The sequence below is a fragment of the Geospiza fortis genome, unplaced genomic scaffold (genome assembly GCF_000277835.1).
Source record: "Geospiza fortis unplaced genomic scaffold, GeoFor_1.0 scaffold23, whole genome shotgun sequence".
NCBI lineage: Eukaryota > Metazoa > Chordata > Aves > Passeriformes > Thraupidae > Geospiza > Geospiza fortis.
The window spans coordinates 695,041-713,906 of NW_005054303.1; the positions used below are offsets into that span (position 1 = coordinate 695,041).

The following is an 18,866-nucleotide window of genomic DNA, read 5'->3' on the forward strand; positions in this document are numbered from 1 at the left end:
TAGAGCGCCGCCTCGCAGGCGGATATGGCGTGGGCGGGAGCAGAGGATGCCGGGATGGCGGCGTGGAGCCCCGTGTGATTTTGGCAACTCGCCCGTCCGGGTGGATCTGGGCTATGAGCAAAACAGTGTGTTGTGCACGAGATGAGGCACGATTTGTGTGTGTTCTCACAACACACACAAGATCCTGAAACCCCGGCTGCTTTGGATTTACGTGGAGTGGAATGGGAAGGGAAGACTGATGGGACCTGATCGGTGTCTGTCAGAATCTCAGGGAGAGGGGCCGAGGGGCTGCGTCCGGGCTCTTCCCGCTGGAGCCCAGCAACAGGACAAGGTTTCTGCAGCGGGCAGAAACTGATGCACAGGAAGATCCACCTGAATATTAGGAAAAACTTGTTTACTATGCAGTGACTGCTCACTGGAACAGGTTGCCCAGAGCGGCTGTGGAGGCTCCCTCACTGGAGATACTCAGGAATCATCTGAATTCGGTGCCATGTGCTCTAGGATGAGCCTGCCTGAGCAGGGAGATTGGACCAGATGACCCACTGTGGTCCCTTCTAACCTGACCCATTCTGTGATTCTTGGTTGTATTTCCAGCCAGAACCCCAAAACTGCTCCAATTCAAAGTTCTTTTTGTTTTTTAATCAAGCGAGGTATTTAAACTTGGGACTACAAGGAGTACTGCACTGCTACAGAAAAAGCAGTTTTGTATCAGTCAGAACGATAGTTATAAAAAATGCTGATATAAATACAGGGAAATGTATTTATACATTTACATATGTATTTATACATATTGCTGGACATAAAATACAGGGTAGCTGGATCATTGCCCAGTTCAAATAGATAACTACATAAAAACATGTATAATTAGAGCACCACATCAAGGGCAAAATGAAGCTGAGAAGAGCATTTCACAGGTGGAATCTTTTTTAGAAGTCTGAGAATGCAGCAGGCACAAAACACAGGCTCTGGAGTTACAAGCTGGCAAACATTACCAGACAGACATGGAACAACCTGCTTCTGGCTCCCCAAACAGGATTTTGCAGAGCCTGGTGAAGGGTTCAGGGCTGGTCTGCAATGCTCTATCACCTTTTACTGGCCTCTGCCACTCACAGGCAATGCTAAGGCTGGGCATGGTAAGTGCTCCGGGAGTTTAGAAGTTAAAAGTTCTTTAATAAAGACTGTCTTCCCTCTTCATGGAACAATTTCTCTATCAGGTTTATAACTGATTTCACCAGTATATTAATTTAATGGCATACTTGTCACCCTTATGATTATCCACAATAAAACCAATCATGCACCACTTCAAATCCATTTCTGACTTAAAAAAAAAGGCATCAGAACTGTAGGAAGTACTAGTGCTGTGATGTAGCGTGGAATGTAGACATGTACCTTTATCAGTTTTATTAATTTGCACTTTGGGGTTTAATGGAGATGGAAAGTTTACAATACTCAAAAGACCCTTTATTATTGGTTTAACAAAAACGGTATGGGTCCTCATCACAGTAAAGATATGTCATTTAGTGTGTGGCTAAATAGTTTTTATGGGAAATTCTCCTAGCATTTTTTCAAGTAAGATCATGGATGTCCTGCAGACATTTAAAATATTTAGGGATGATAAAAATGTCTTTTATGGTGGTAAATTTTATAATGCCAAGTAAGGCATGCAGTCAATAAAGTAGCACAGAAGACTTTCTGTACTGCTCTTTTAAATTAATACTCTTGCAAAACTAGAAACTATTTAGCATTGCAAGTAATTTTTTTAGCTGACTGGCTTTATTCACTGTTAGGAAGGGAAATCATCCAGTATACTCTGTTTTGACGAAGCTACAGGAGCAATGCATTGTGTCACAAAAAGAATGAGTATTCTGGCAGCAAAGCAGGAAACTAGCTTTAAAAATTAGAAAGCATACAATTTTAAAAGAGGTAACATAACTACAACTGGCACCAACTTCCTTCCTTAACAGGAGTGTCTTTACACAACTTCTGGAGTATCAACAGATAAAAAGACTCAGATGATGAAATGTCAGCAACAGAAAACTATCCCACTGCTCTGTCTAAACACCTCTGGTGCAAAGCCCACTGATACCAGGGATGAGATTTCAATGTTTGATGATTCTGTGTCCAATTCACATGTAAGGGAAAGCACATATGCAAATACTTGAGAGAAACATTAGAAGCTATAATCATATTTATTTAAAAAAGTGATATCAAATACAACCATATATATTCATGCCTATTTGGAGAGCATTTTCAAAATATCGAACAGTGCTGCCATTTTCCAGTCAAAACAATGACAAAGCATTTCAGCTTTCCCTTTTAAAATCTTTTCAGTATTCTATGCTTTATATACACAAAATAGGCAAAATTTATACAGGAATCCAGAGCCAGAGATGTGATATGAAAACAGTCTTGACAAAAAAATCTTACTGAAAATGATTTCTAAAATACACAACTATTAGGTAAGAGAGGAAAAATTATTCCCTTACAAAATCCTAACTCTACAGTGATTTGTACACAGGGGTTTCATGTAGCAAAAAGTAACATTTTATCAAAGCTTACATGCTTTAAAGACAGATCTAGGTTTTTATCTTCTTTTTTTTTCATTTTGCTTTTGCACAGTGGCATTTAAGTATTACATCTCTTTTTCCTGCCTGAATTCACACAGTGGCTGTACTGAGGATGGGGGGAGATTAAAAGAAAAGTGTAGTTGTAATTATTTTTCTTAACACAGAAAATAATATAAAAGTATTTTGATTTGGTGAAAGCAGTTGAAAAGTCACATGTACTAACTGTCTGAAGAACTGTAACTGGGGAAGAAGGTGACTATGGCAGGTTAAATGCTCCAGCATTCCCTCCATCTCTGAAATGCAAATAAGGCAAAATGTGTGTATGAGGATTAAAACAATTTATTGCAGAAGAGCTTATGCTTTTAAGATGAAAAAGACAAGACAAAGCTACCAATTCTAAACTGAAGAAGTATTTGGACCCAGCCAGTTTGAATGTATTAAGTATTGTTCTCACTTGACCAAGTGATTGTGTATATGGAAGAGGTATGTATTTATTATTACATGTTGGACGTATTTTCTTTTTTTTTGGTAATGATTTGTGACTAATTATCAAGATTTTCCAAGACTAAAGTTTGTTCTATGCAAGACAGTAATGGCTTACCAAGCAAACAACATAATTTTCTATCTAAGCCCTTAAAAAAAGTTTCCACATCAGTTACTCTCTTCCTTGGATTATTTTAATTCCTTTAAAAGTGAAGTGCTGGTAATGTGAATTGCAAAATAATACTTCTTTGTAAGTCTGAGTTCTAATTCTCTGATCCTATTCCCCTATACTGTATTTTTCTGTACAAAGGCCACCATTTTTATGTTTTCGTTATTATTTGAACCTATAATTAATACTAGAAAATTTCACATTTTAGAAATGTAACATGTTAATTTTTAAGTCAGTCAGTTTTATAATAAGAGAAACCAGCTTGCAAATGATAATATTTGTCTACTAGACACCTGCAGAAGCCATTTTAAACACCCCTCCCCCATTCTGTAAGTTTGTAATAGAAGCAATAGTCCAACATTAAAACACATCATAGACTTAAATTTGTATTGGTTATTTTGAAGTAGTCTGCAAAGTAATAGAGTATGACAAGTCAGAAGAGTACCTTAGCTGAAAACTACACTTAAATTTGCTTCAGTTCTTTGAAGGGCACAGGAAGCCCAAATCTTTAAGTAAGCCAGTATCATATCATATTAGTTTCAGGTCTAGAAAAATGTAAGCATTTAAACAGCTCATATTTGTACTTGCTGTGCCTAACAAGAATTGCATGCAAGCATGACCACATTACAACTCTTGTTCCTCCTGCCTTCACTGTAAGACCATGAAAGCATTATTAGAATTATACTCAGAATTATACCCAGAGAAGTAATTATGGAAGATATTTATTGTATTACTCCTGCCCCTTTTATTTTTACTGGCACAAAACCATAATTTATGTCACATGGACCATTCACTAGAAAACAGTAAAACCTGTTGAACAAATGAAGCCTAAAATTCCATCAAATATAATTCTAGAATTTAAAAAAAACAAACCACCAACAAAAACCAATGTCTGCTCCCTTACAATGGACTTTGGCCTAAAGCTATAACATGGGAAAAAACCCAACCCTTCAGCTTGACAGGGTAGGTAACACCAGAAGTACACTCTAAATTAGTAAATTTGAAGCATAGTTAAGTCACACTGATAACTGTTTATCATTGAAAGATCACCAAAAAATGACAGCAGGGTTTTATTGACAGCTTCTTGGCAGGTCCAGACATTTTGACCTTGAGACCTGGATTATAAAATATGTACTGTCAGCAGTTAGTATGAGTTTTTTCCTTGGGTACCATTCAAACAGAGGCCCTGTTACCCCCTACAAGCCCTGAAAGGAGGTTGTGGCATGGTGGGGGTCAGCCTCATCTCCCAGGTAACAAGTGACAAGATGAGAGGAAATGGCCTCAGTTTGTACCAGGGAGGTTCAATTTGGGTATCAGGAAGTGTTTCTTCCCTGAAAAGGTTGTCCACCATTGGAACAGGCTGCCCAGGCAAGTGGTTGAGCCCCTCCCTGAAGCTATTTAAAAGAGGTGCAGCTGTAGTGCTTAGGAACATTACAATTAGTGGTGGACTGGTTGGTTTAGGTCTTTTCAGTGACAGAATTACGTGAATAAACAGATGTAGCTTAAATTGCCCTCGCCTAACTGCTTGTCTAGATAGATATGCCTACATCATTCAACTTGACATTTCTCTAAAAATCAAACTGGTATTTGTTGAGTGACAGCATTTCTCCATAGAAAGGAAAGTAGCTGTCCCTGTGATCACTGACTCAGCTGTGCCTTTCAGGCACTGACATTTTATATTTCTTCCATATTAAAATACAGGGATGATGAAGTGACTTATGATGTGACATGAAAGTTCAAAGGCAAACCTCCATGTTTTAATGATTATAAAATCTTGTAGTAGTTGGCCTGGGTTATAGTGAGTGAGATTTAAGGAGGTGAGTTTTTTGGGTTTTTTTAATATACGGCTGCTAGAGCTAGAAATAATATTTTTATTATGTTCTTATAAGAGAGAATAAAAGGTCTGAGTTCCAAATACTGGCATCAGCTTGCCAGTCTACATCTATTTATAAAAATGAGTGTTATTTTAGGATTAGTTTATGGCACAACCAAGAAAGGAAAATTAAACTGTGGTTAATTGACAGATGAGAAAAAAAAAAATCAGTGCTTTAGACACATCTTTCTTGCTTTCAGTTTCATAGAATTTTCAAACTGAAAGCAGAAAATGACACCCTGAAAAATACAGCATTTCAAAATGGCATATGCATACATGACTTTTAAAGTAATTGTTTAGCTATATTAATTTGAGACATCACAAATAATTATAATGTGGATGACAGGATTATTTTAAAAATACAAAAATCAGTTTTTAAAAAGTAGTGCTGTCTCATGTCAAAATCCAAATTGTGTAACACATACCAGTGGTTCTGGTGACATTGGTGAAAATCCAGCACATAGATAAGAAAAACAGAATTCAGCCCAATTAGGTATACTATAATAATATCCCAAGCTATCAGGAAACCATTGCTGTAAACAAATCTTTACTGAGAGGTAAGAGCCCTTTCATGTACAGTACTACTTCATGCTGAATGTGTATATCCCTCTAGCTACCATTCACTTCCTACTAATTTTAATTAAATGTTACTATTGTGCAAAGATGTAACTTTAGAATATTTTGATAAAGAAATTTGGGGTTATCTTTGAAAGATTCTTAGAATGCCTGTGCTAACTGTTAATGCTTTAACTGGACTACAGCTTATATACTCTATCTACAACATATTTCCATATAATTTATATGTAAACAGAATTTGTATTTCAAGCACCGTTCAGGAAAATGAAACATCTCTCTTTTGTTGCACTGAAGTTCAAGGTCAGGTTTGGTCACCCTGTTACACATTCATCCTGGATATCAAAGCAAATGTCTTACAACCAGTAGCATAAACCATCTCACATACTTTGCTTCCCAATTTTTCTCAGGATCAGAAACAACATAATAAAAAATTGTAAGGTGCATGAATAAAGGCCATTCCTGAAAAAACTGCAACATTCTGACAGACACTCATGGAAAGCATTTCAGAAAAAACATCCACACAGGCATAAATATTCATTCTTAAAAGAGCTACTTGCACAGGGGTCATTTCAGATTGCAGGAGTGCATCTTATGTGTGTGGCACTGACTTTATGGCACCTAAATCGCCTCCTACTTTCTCCTAGACTCAGTTACAGCTCTTTCATGCTGAAAGGCCAGAATAAAGGGTTGAGCTTGAAGAGGAAAATTCTCTGGAAGAGGTAGAAAAGAAAACGTGCTAAACCCAATTGAGTATATGCTGCTTTTGAAGTAAAAAGAAAGTGGCTCTAACAAGAAAGAACATAAGAAAACAATAATTAAAAACAAACAAGAACAACAAAACCCCAAGCCAAATAAGGCAAGTTATCTGCTAAAAGACAGTATGTTAAACACAGATCTAAAATTTTACAATTGGACTTGAAGGTAAAACCAAGAATTGTTACAAAGTCAGAAATCACTGAAAGACTCAGGAGTAACATTATAGTCAACAATACAATTTTGTCTTGAATTGAAAAGTACAAAATTTATGGGTTCTTGTTTCTCCTGCAGAATGGATCATTTCAAAAGTGGACAGCAGGATCAAAAAGTTGGCATTAAGTCATTCATAATAAACAATCACAAAATAAATTATTTAAGATAATCGGAATTTAATTACTCTCTCCATTTTAGAGTGATGTATTAAAAATAATTTATGAGCATAACTTATTACTTGTATCTGTTTTTCCATTAGTACTGAAGAAAATAATTTGATGCTGTTTGCAGCACCATATGTATCTTCTATAGAATTCTTCAAAACAATTTAAACTTGCTTTTTTAATGCAAGATTTAAAAGATTTACTTTTTTAAGTTACAGCTGCTACCCTTGTCTAACTTTGTGTGAATGGTTCCAGTAATTTTAACACCACTACTCTTGCGAGCAGATGTTTTGTAGGAGTGCTACAGTTCTTTAAATTAGTGCAATCTTTTTTGTATTGGCAGATCCTCTCTAAACTGACCTCCAACAGCCCCCCTTTCACTCCTGCTTCCAGAACTCTGAAATGAACCCTGCTTGTGCAACATCCACACAGTAGAATTTTAATGGAGACTTAGCGTTTTGACAGCAAGAGGGAAAAAAATAATGTTATTTCTCCTCTTCTGAATTCAAGTGGTTTCTGACAGACTCCAGAGACATATTCATGGCTGCTTGAAGCATGTCTTCTTCACTCATATCACCTCCTAAAGACAATACATGCATACAAACTGTAATAAATTCACAGTTCTTAATTATAGTTAAATGCTTTTTTTGTTTTCGTCCACACCCACCTTTTCCTAACCCACTGACAAAACTGGTTTTGTTTTCAAAGTCACTGAACATTTTGCAAACAGTTTTTCACCAACAACAGTCAGTTTGTAACTATATACACCAGTTTTGGATCACCAATACCTGCCACTGGTAAGGTGTACACATGGTCTTCTGAAAACTGGTTCCAGTAATTTTGTCAGATACTATTGCAAGTTGTCACACAACTTTAAAATTAATTTAGAAAACAAACAGTTGGGGTAATAGCAATGGTCTACACTTTGAAATGGGATATTGACATTCAAAGGGAAACAGGCTTTTCAGGAAAGTGATCCTTTCCTTCACTGCCAATACAGTAATGGCTGTAATGCACAATCTGAATGGCTGCTCAAGTGCAAAGCAGGCAGGGAAGGAAAATTAACAAACAACACAAAGATGAAAAAGACACATTTCAGTGTTGAATGAAAGGTTAAAAAACAATACCTGGGCCAGATTCTGGAGTGCTTGAACTAAGAGTTGCTTTGTCCTGTAGGTTTGGAGTCTGATTTTGCTGCTGTAGCTGTTGTTGCTGTCTGAAAGTGTCATAAATTTGTAAGAGAATAAGATTAACATCAGTATGAGACGCAAGTCAAGTCAGAAGTAGAAGCTGTTTGGTACAATAACACCCCTGTGCCCAAAATCTCTTTCATCATTTCACCCTGTTAACCTTCAGATATAATCTTCCCAGCATTGTATTCCAAGCCACAAGACTATTTTCCCAGGATCTGGTAGCTCTGCATTCTTATCCTACCATGTGAAGTGTAACTCCTCCCATCCATAGCATTTCTCCCTGGTCTTTATTTCCTCTATTACTGTAAGACAGATAAGGAAAAGCTACAATAGCTCAACTATCTATTAAGAAGGTACACCAGAACAGTAACATAAAATATGTACAATGTTTTTATGTGATGCACATGAGAAGCATCATTACCCAAAGCAAAGTCTTAGAGAAATAATACTTTTTGTTGAGAAGGCAGTTGCAGAAATGTACAGGATTTCATTTAAAATACTTCTATAATGTATGTTTTCTTTCTTCACAAGACTTGCAGTAATAACAAGACTACTGCATTATTAACACACACTCTCTTACTAGAGGTTTCTCTGTAGGAACCACCTGAGAATAGTAAAATTCAGGTACTGTTAGGAAATCATATTAAGACAGAAAATTTGAGCTGGACCTCAGTAAGAAATTCATCCACACCCCAAAAGCACTGAAAAATACATGTACTTCCACATGCAGTTTTCTATCAGCTACTTTACTTTTCAAAATATGCTTGTCTTCTCCTTCGCAGCTCTTCTGAGGAAAGGGACTCTGTCTGACTGCTGTGAGACGACTGAGGCACATTCTGTGGTAATGAGCCTGAGAGCTCACTTCGACGGCTACCTGAAAGCAGAACATGCCATATCCTACTAACTGTAGTAAAATGAAGTTAATAAAATTAAGTAAATAAGATATAACTTAAAAAATGTCCCCAAACTTGAGAAGAAGAAAGACTTTTTGGAGATCTAAGCACCTAGAAGAACTTTGCTTGATAATTTCTCCTCTCCTCACCTTAGGACTGCTTCCCTTTCCTCCTGCTACCCTTTGCCAATTTGTTCTTCCTTCCTAATAATCAGTGACAACATGCAACTTACAACTTTTCAAAAAGCAGGAGGGACATAGTTACGTGCAATCCTGGATTGTCCTTCCATGCCTCAAACCAGTCTTTCCAGACATGTTGACACATGCTGGAAAAATTGCCTGACAAACGGATTCCAGGAGCTGCTTAAAGCACTGTAAGAAATTGAGATGAGCACTGCACCTTGCATGCTGAGCTGAATGGCTCTGCGAAGATCAGCCTCTTCATCCTCCATATCAATTTCCTGCCTACTTAGAGCCAGGGCTCTCTGAAAATTCTCTTCATCTTCGTCTAACATGCCTGTTCCATCAAAAGGATGGTTAACTTCTATTGCTTGGTCCACATCACTTCTGGGTAGCCTGTGAAATTCATACATTCATAGCAAAATTCAGACAGAAATTATATTAGATGTTATCACGAGGTTTAAATTAGTACTTTCTGCCAATTTAACTCTAGGTCTAACTTTGGGAAACACATTTTTCTTGTGAAAGTCTGTTATATAAACAAGTATTTTCCTGAAAAATGAAAAAGCACAAAAGGGCTGCAAGCAACTGCAGGGCAACCTTTACATATATTTGCCACACGCTGACCTCTAAAGCAGCGGGCATTGACAAGAGGCTGGTGATAGTAAATCATCAAAAATGATAAGCCCACAAAAAGCTGTGATACATGTCATTCCAACCTACTATTAAACAGTTACACCATTTAAACAGCTATTTAAACAGTTACACCAGCAGAAAAGAGTGCATACTGTCTCCTTCTCAGGAGGCCTTGAAGGCCACACTAAAGCAACAGAACCCATGTAAACTGTACACACTTTCCATGTTACTGCTAATTATTCCATCAGTTTACAACAGCAGTTTAACTTTACAAAGGGGAAAAAAGTAATGAATTCCTCTGAGAAGCCTAAAGCCTTTTTATCAGTATGCAGTTTGTTCACTATAAAAATTCAGTGAAATCATTGCAGAAGTGCATCAAGTACTAACTTTATGTGCTTTCAAGGATGTTTTATATTAGCAGAATGCATCAAAAATGAGCAGCACCACAACATTACAGCAAAATTATTCCAAAAGGGAATGCTGTATTATGATAAAGCCACGATCTTGGCCTTATCAACTGAGCGATGCAGGATGGTCCGGGAACTCAGTCCCTCTGGGAGACAGAGTGCCCGAACACCCAGTTAGCTCGTCGCCATCGCTGCAGGCTACCCTTAGCAAGCTTGGTGATTGTCAGCTCTTTAGTAATTATCACCTCTCTTAGGGTTTCAGCTCAAGCTTGCTTGCTAGGGCACCTTTGGCTGAGGCAGAAGCAGATGTGAGAGAGGAGGAGGAGAGGTCCTGGTGGTTCCACAGCAATGGTTTATTGGGGAGTCTCTGAAGGGTTCCAGCAACAGCTCTTCTGTTGAATGGGCTAAACCAGCCCCTTTTTATAGGGTATAGGAGGATCCAAACTTGTCCAATAGTAAGGGTCAGGGAGAAGTGGCCTATGAGGTTACAGAGATAAGCTATGGGGGCGAGGGGTAGAAGACAGGAGCTTATTTTGCTGTCTCCTCATGACTCAGCAGTTCCTACTGTTAAGTCTCAATCCTCCATGGAGCTCTCGCAAGCTCCATAGAGTCTGCTACACTGTATGATTTATATGATGTGGAATTCAAATATCAGTTTCTCGTTCTTTTCTACTTATGACAGAATGCACAAGTCAGTCTTAATTACAAAAGAATTACTATAACCATAGTTTATAAGATTTGCCTAAACCATTTTCCTCCCTAAGTCAAAAATCTGCATTATAATATGCTTATACACGTGGAAAGCCTCAATCCTTATCAAGCCAGCTTTTGCCCACTTAAAAATACACCATTTGTTGTCCATCAACGTGCTTTTCCTGTGTACAACAGCAGTACACATTGAACTAAAGGTACTTCTTGTTACTTCCAAATTACAAACCAATCATACTGAACATTATTAAAATAAAATCTTTATTTACCTTACCTCTGATCTCTTGACTGTGCTGCCTCTTCTCCAATCAGTTTTGGTCGCTGCATCTGCTGTACCCGAATCATCTGCAGCAGCTGATCAGCCTCACAGTCTGGCAGGTCACCTTTTACTACAAATATGGAATAACCTGAAAGAAAGAAATTGTAAGTCTACAGCATTAAAGTGCAGATACAAACACTCTAAAATGCACACTATAGGGAATACAATCATGTAAATTTTAAGATGTAAGACTGTACCTTTTATTATAAAGACTTGGGTTATTTCACTATTTCAATCATAAAACTAAGGGTAGTTAACTGAACACATAAGTTCTAAGAAATAATGATTATTACCTACTTTTAATTAATGAGATTTAACATCTGCAAGTTACTATTACCTTCCTGTTGTAATTGAGCCAAGAAAAGTGCAAGATATGTATCTGATATTAGTTCTGGACCCATCAAGAGAGAGTTCAAGTTAAACCACTGTAATTAAGAAAAAAAAAGGTTGAGACAACAAATTAGCACGAAGATTACTTGGTAATCCATTCCTGTACATTGCAGTAATTATTTATTATTGAATATCCAAATAAATCTAGTAAAATAAATTATCAAATTAAAGGGTTTTGAAGCATAATACCTACACTGCTAAAGGTTATCCTTCAAATACTCTAACAGGACATCTGAAGTGTGGAAATTACTGCATGCTCTCTCACATTATTGAATACTGGTACCAGGGAAACACATTAAACCAGACAATCTTTAACAATTGTATTTTGATTAATTTCAGACATCATCCTAAAATTCTGCTTCATCCTAGTTTTAAACCTGAGACTAATGCTGTAAGAAACCCTTCATCAGTTAATGCTATGTGTTAAGAAATTAATAGATTCAGAAAACAGACATTCAATTATTTCCATTAAATACTTTCATGGAACATTCCACCTTTAATAACTAGTGAAGGTGAAAACTAGGGTTTACCCTTCTCTTAGATAATTTTTAAACTTAAAAATTAAAAAAAAAGTACTCAAATTTAGTATGCTGAGAGTACAGCACTGTATTACAACAGGGGACACTTTATGTAAACATACACAACTCATTTCTAGTTACCCAAAGACCATAACTAGTAATTTATAATACTTCTAAACAGCAACAGTATTATACTTACATAAAACTTCTAGAGAGAAAATATATTCAATGTGAAACAAAATATTCTACCTTTAAACCCCCATATACAATTCCAATGTAGCTAAAGAACTTTTTTTTAGACCTACTCATTCAATATTATACAGTTTTAACCAGAAAAAAACATTTGACTTAGTGGAAGGAGAATTTTATCTCCATTCTCACAGAAATGCACTGATCTACCCAAACTTCCATATATGCACCCACACACCTGCAGCCAGGCTCATACAACAATATAAGTGACTATCTACTACCCTGTCATGCAATCACTTCATATGCCAAAAACACTCCTTGCCACTAGGAAAGGGTAAGAAGATCAAGAGTGTAGAAGAGTAGGGGAATAAAAAGTTCTGTAAAAAAATTTGATGGACAGACTGTAGCAACTTTTATGAAGGAGAAAATTATGTTAAACTAATTTTGCTTTAACTGTAACAGAAGAGAAGCAACCTATTTTGTCAAATTTTCCCATTACTCTCTAGATAACAGACACCCAGTACTGTCTTCATGTGGTTACAAGCCACGGGTAAGAGAGGAAAAAAGCATTCCCTCTCCAGCTTAGGATGCCTTGGGTTAGAATGCTCTCATAAAATTCCACCCATCATGGTTGCATTGTATAATAAGCATAATTTAAAGACAACCTTTTTGATATCAAATAAACAAAAAATGTCTGTAAACATTAGCCATACTTTTAAACTAAAGCCAAACAGTAGAGTTTAGTTTTCCCACTCACAAGTGATTTTTCTTTATTTTTTTAAATCTGGATGACAACATAAGTAGACAAAACTTGCAAAAAGGAACCAAGTGGGCAAACAGATTCCTGTCCCACTATTACAGACTCTTAAAGCTGTTTTCCATGAATGTTTTCTATGAAAAAAAGCCCTGAAAAAAACCAAACACCAAATCTGCTCATGTTGTACAAAAGCTCATAAGCTTTTATATGTACTTTTGAGTATCCATTATTATCCATCAAAAACTTGAATATTTTCTTATATCTACTGCCCATTTAAATACAAAATTATTTTACAATGTCACTATCTTACTGTATTAAAATAAATTTGAATTCTGTAGGGATCCTAATCTTTGTTCAGGATACCCTACTCCCCCTGACCCCTCAAGTATAAGTTTTCTTCAGTATTTCATTCAGAGCAAAAAAAAAAAAAAAAAAAAAAAAAAAAAAAAAAAAAAAAAAAAAAATACTTTAAGAAGTCACCTAAGACCCTACCAGAGCTGTAGCTCCCCGAAGGACATTCACTAGGGAATTGATCCTACAGTCTTTTCCCAGGCTAATATTTACAATGGCCTGCGTGTCATTTTTGTGATAAAACAAACATTTACCTTTTTTTAAAAAATGGGATACTATTAAACCAAACTGCAGCAAAAGCTTGCAAAAGGGAAGCACAATCTACTTGCAACCACTTTTCCACACCCATTTCTGAAGTTAATTTTAAAATAAAAAAAGACAGTGTCACCTGTTTTCCTAACTTTCGAACTGTAAACCAGTGTTCCTTATAATTACAAATAAATGATTTTTCATTTCTGTAAAAAGAAAAACAAAAGATATAAATAAAATTAAATACTCTAAAATCAGAGTACATAATAATGTTTAAGATCTTTGCTATCACTAATTCGAACTTAAATATAATAAAGTTTCAGTAATATAACCATTGATGTTACATTACAGAATACTCATATTGCTTTTATAACATTCAGGAAGTTGTCACTATCACTGAAATCTCCATATATCTGTGATGCCACAGATACTAAAATATCATGAAGGTACAGAGGACAGATGTTCTCATGCACCCCCAAAAAGAAAAAAAAAAAGAAAAAAGAATCAAAGCCAGGGGGCAATACAAACATCAAAATGCAACAGAGCATAAAACAGCAATTTAAAAGAAAGATTTAAAACATAATTAAGAGTATTTTTACAGTAAAATAAAAGCAAGGTGCTAAAAGAGTCTTACATAGGATCGATCCCAAGTCTCTGGTACTCTGGGCTGTTGAAGAGGATTAGTTCTAAACCCCACACTTTCAAGGCATTGCTTATAACCTGTGAAAAAAGACCACTTTTCATGAGTCAGACTAGTTCAAATCTGAATTCAAGCAAGCAACCATCTTAGCTATGCTAAACAATTATACTGTTTTTATAAAACTTAATTTCAAAACATTGCCTAGGGATCACATTACTCAAAATGCAGCTGTCATGAATCCACATGCAAGCATAACAGTCACATCTCATCTGAGGAGAAGTAACAAAACTAGGATTTAATTCAGCTGTGTTAATGAGCATACTCCTCCAAACAAAGCTGTCATTTCACCTTCCACAGACACTTTGGTAGTTGTCATCTCTCTACTTGCAATGCACTGCTCTGCCCTTACTTCCCCCTCCTCCCCCCAATACAATCTCAGTCTTTCTTCACAGTAACTGTTGGGAATTTTGTACCACTGGATTTTCACAGGATCAGTCAATTTATTGATCTGAGCACCAACTCTTTTACAGTAACTCTTTAAAGCTACATGAAATAAGGCTGTAAGAACTTTTAAGTTAACAATTCTAATTCCTTTCAGCAAGCCAACTGTGCCTCAAATGACAAAGCAATGACGGGACAAAAAAGTAGAACAATGAAGCATTTTTTTCAGCTACTGAAGCAGCCCAAAGACAGCAAGAAAGCCAAACTGTTAATGGTTTCTTGTTAAAAAGAAAACCAGCCCATTTGGCCAAGGAAGTGAAGCTCTTGAGGGAGTCTGGAGCATTGACAAGTACCACTGAAAGCTTGGGAGACAGCCAAAGATGCCTAGAGCTCTAATCTAGACAAAACCCCCAATTTGGTGTTCAAAATTTTTTTTGCTGTTGGTCTGGTTTAAGTATTTATTATTAATTACTTTTCCCCTATAGCCTTAAAAAAACCAAAAACACCCAAGAAAAATCTTCAGATCACTGTGATAACCCTGTAACCATTGCCAAGGTCTTTCCAATCTATAATTTGAGAAAGCAATCTGAATTGTGCTTTTTCACCTGGGAGCCAAGGTCTACACCTGAAGTGCCCACAAGAAACAGCTTAGAGCTCAAGCTTATTGCCAGCAGGTGCCATTTCCCAGTTCCTGAATCCATGTTTCTCCTATGTATTTGAGGGCCCATGAACTGAAGAACTGCAAGTCACTGTTCTTAAAGGAAAACACTCTGAACATTTGGAAGTCCAGCACTTAATCCCATTAAGCCCATAAAGTGGTAACTAGATGGAAAAGCTCAATGCCATTTAAATTACATAAAAGAACATATATTGCATAAAGAGAAAATGGTGTCACAAGAAAGATGTGCTTACTTGAATTGAGAAGAATCCACTATCATCCATATTTACAGAAGGCTGCTGCTCAATGTGAAGTTGGAAGAGAGAAAAGGGAAAAATGGTATAAGCATAAAAGGTAAAAAATAACTGAGCTGTGAAAATACATGTAACTGCAGATTCTTTAAGCAATGATTTACATCCTTGTCTGCAAGGCTGATTACAATGCCCCAGATAAGCATTTTAATTTAAAACTCAAACCTTTAGAGATGTTCAGTGCTTAAAGGGCAGACAGATATGGGAATTTCTGTTCCTATCTGACATTGGCTTACAAAAACAAAAGGCAAATTACTAATCCTCCTCATCATGTCTGATCTTCCTACTTGTAAGATGAAGGTAATGTAGCTTTTTGTAGAATTATTGTAAAGCTGTACTAGTAACATTTGAAAATGACACATCTAAGATGCATGAATGAAATGGCCTATAAATTTAAAAAGCTTTAGCACTAGAAAATTTACCTTGTCTAGCTATGCAAGAATAGCAGGTCTGTGCCAGACAATATTGCATTTCAGGCAATATCAAGCAACCTCAAATGAACATAATTTTACCTGTAAAAATGTTCTGTATTCTTCACTAGATACTCCTCCCTCTGCCATTCTCATCCTTTCTTCCTCATCCAATTGCTGTGCAATGGAGGATAACTCAACAGGACTGAAGTATTCACCTTGCAGCAAATTATTCAGACAATGTTGAGCACACAATGAGCCTTCTTGCTAATAATGGAAGAGAAAAAAACAATGGAAAAAGAAAAAAAAAACCACCCCAGGTTAATGCAAACTCGGTAAAATAACTCAACTGTTTCATTCTGGCAAACTTCCTGCCCTCCCCACTCATGCAAAATACCATACAGTCTTTCGGTGTATTACACTGCAAGCTATAGAATACAATCCTCCCATCAACTTGATGAGAAAAAAACCCAGCATGCATAGTATTTTCCTTCAGGGAAATAAATTTCATGTAAAGATTCTTTTTGAAAACACCATAAATATTGCTAATGACCCAACAAATCACACAGAGACTCTACAACCATCAGAACAATGGATTCTATCCTCTTCCAAAACATCAATACATGAAAATCAAACAGTTAGATCTCTACTTCCTAGAACAAACATTTTCTATAACAGACACTCTCATTTTTTAACTATTCTTCTCTTCCAGGTGTGCCTATTGACAACCTGCTCTCCATGTTATTGCTGAGAAAGTGATTAGGAGCTTGACAAACAATAAAGCTCCTTTTCCACATGAAATTTACATATAGGAAATAGATAAATTAAGGTCATACCACTAATCTGAAAATCTTGAAAAGAATGATGGTGAAACAAAATATTAAATTCAGCATATTAAACAATGATTTTTAAAAATTGATAGACCAATTGACATTGCTTCAAATAAAAACATTTCAGATACTTTGTTACATATCCAGCACATTACAGGCAATAGAACTATAGTGTAAGATTTTTAAAAGGTCAGCACAAATTTAAAAAGAGCTAATTAACAATGTCAGCCATGATTTTGTAGCACAAATTTAAAAAATCTCTGATCTGAATGAATGCATGTTAGGATCCGTCATTTTCACATATGAGATAAAATATTGCCTCGTTAAAAAAAACCACAATGTAAACCTACCACAGCAGCTTCCCATGAAAAGCAACCTTTTTCTACAAATAAGTGTAACTCCGTGTGCAAGACAAGTAACATCAGTTTTAAAAACCTGCTTTTCTCTTTTGTTTTAATCAGTCTTCATTTTATTTACATTAAGAACTCTCCTACACATGCTCTTCCTTAAAAACAAAACCCCTCAAGAACAAAACAGAACACCCCTCCCTCAAGCCACACCCACAGAAACGAAGAATACAAGAATATGCCTTTGAAGAATATTGTTTAAAATTCCATAAAAGTATCCTACAAATCATATGCAGAACTCTCCCATGATCTCCCTTACAGCTGAAACTTTGAAAGTTCCCTTTACTCCAGAATCTCCCTATGGCTTCATCACTCGGTTGAGCAATGAGTTACTAAAGCCACGCTGGCTGTACAGCCAGGCTTCAGTGGAATCCGGAAGCCTCCTCCAGCTCACGCCCTCCCTGCAGCAAGGAACTCAAGACTAAACAGCAGCTTCTGTCCCTCTGGACCACATCCCTACTGCAGGTCACATGACGAAACTGTAACACAAGAATCTGCTCAACAATCACAGGCTTCCCCACCAGAATAACATGAAACGGGTTTAGAAACAGAGAGATAGTGAAATACCACTGAAAATTAGTTGTATTACATGCTTACGTAGTAATTTCACTAAAAGGAAACTTTTTAGTAATAGAAAGTTAATTCATAATGTGATAAGCTAGGCCATGTAAGAAAAGAGTACATTTTGTTAAACTGTTTTCAAAGCCAGACTGAAGGTCGCTGAAGCAGAGGCCATTAGGCTGAAATTCAACACTCATCCTTTCTGAACAGCAGCTACTTAGCACCACAACACTTGCCAAATTTTGAAACCCAAACCTACTCCCCAGTTTTTATGGATTTCAGAACAGCAATTTTTTAAAGGAAGGTACACAGCTATTTTACTTGACTTCCTAAGGAAGCCAATCCTACATAACAAAATAAAGTAACAGAACTAGTATTAAGATTAACACAGTAAAGTTGAAGAGACACTGGCAAAGTGCAAGAAAAAATCCAATGACAATTCGAACAGCATTAAAACATCAATAGGTCATATTTGCGAAGCTGGATAAATCACAGCATTTCACAGCAGCATTTGTCCTCCAGAACAGGAAATACTGTTCGGCACACAGAAGCACACTATATGAACTGTGATTTCTCTAGCGGCTCTCCCACTCCCTGCTCATTACACAGGTCCAGCCAAGCCAGGCTGGGTGACGAGATGGCTCTGAGAGCACAGGGACTGCCCTGCCTGCCGCCGCTTATCCTCGGACTCGTTTCTCTGCCACACGAGCTCTCTCTCAAGAAACACAAGTAGCTACAACCTACACGCCCGCACACCTGGGGCTGTTTCTGCACTCCCCAGAACACAGTCCCCATGCTAAAGCGGACGCCTGGATCAACCCTGGCTCTCCCTTCCCTGCAGGGCTGGCAGCGTCCAGCTGGGACGGGCCCATAGGCACAGGCACCGTGGCGCGAGGGCCCCGGCTCTCCCCCGGGGCAGAGGACAAGCCACTGCCGAAGGTTCGAGATGCGAGGGCCCCGGCTCTCGCCCGGGGCAGAGGACAAGCCACTGCCGAAGGGTCGAGACGCCAGGGGGGGG

General features: G+C 37.2%; 1 protein-coding gene across 2 annotated transcripts; it reads right to left on the reverse strand.

Annotated features, from left to right (window-relative positions):
- Positions 1-2,160: 2,160 nt before the first annotated feature.
- Positions 2,161-16,333, reverse strand: ATXN3 (ataxin 3). 2 transcript variants are annotated; one of them, XM_005417845.3, is made up of 10 exons: positions 16,153-16,333; positions 15,584-15,628; positions 14,225-14,310; positions 13,730-13,796; positions 11,474-11,561; positions 11,092-11,224; positions 9,287-9,462; positions 8,745-8,868; positions 7,929-8,017; positions 2,161-7,381 (listed from the first exon to the last, which is right to left on the reverse strand). In XM_005417845.3, the coding sequence occupies exons 1-10, from the start codon at positions 16,204-16,206 to the stop codon at positions 7,287-7,289; spliced, it is 957 nt and encodes a 318-aa protein (XP_005417902.1). In that variant the 5' UTR covers positions 16,207-16,333; the 3' UTR covers positions 2,161-7,286. The 2 variants fall into 2 exon arrangements, with proteins under 2 accessions (XP_005417902.1, XP_030922044.1); XM_031066184.1 differs by having other exon boundaries at positions 8,745-8,864; positions 16,153-16,331.
- Between the last annotated feature and the right edge of the window lie 2,533 nt (positions 16,334-18,866).

Bases quoted from the DNA above. Each gene is read 5' to 3' on its own strand.
- ATXN3 (XM_005417845.3), bottom strand. From the start codon at position 16,206: ATGAGAATGGCAGAGGGAGGAGTATCTAGTGAAGAATACAGAACATTT. The intron at 11,225-11,473 runs GTAATAGTAACT...TCTTTCTTTCAG, and splicing joins GGCTCAATTACAACAGGAAG to GTTATTCCATATTTGTAGTA. The intron at 8,018-8,744 runs GTAAAGTAGCTG...TGACACTTTCAG, and splicing joins AGACAAGCATATTTTGAAAA to ACAGCAACAACAGCTACAGC.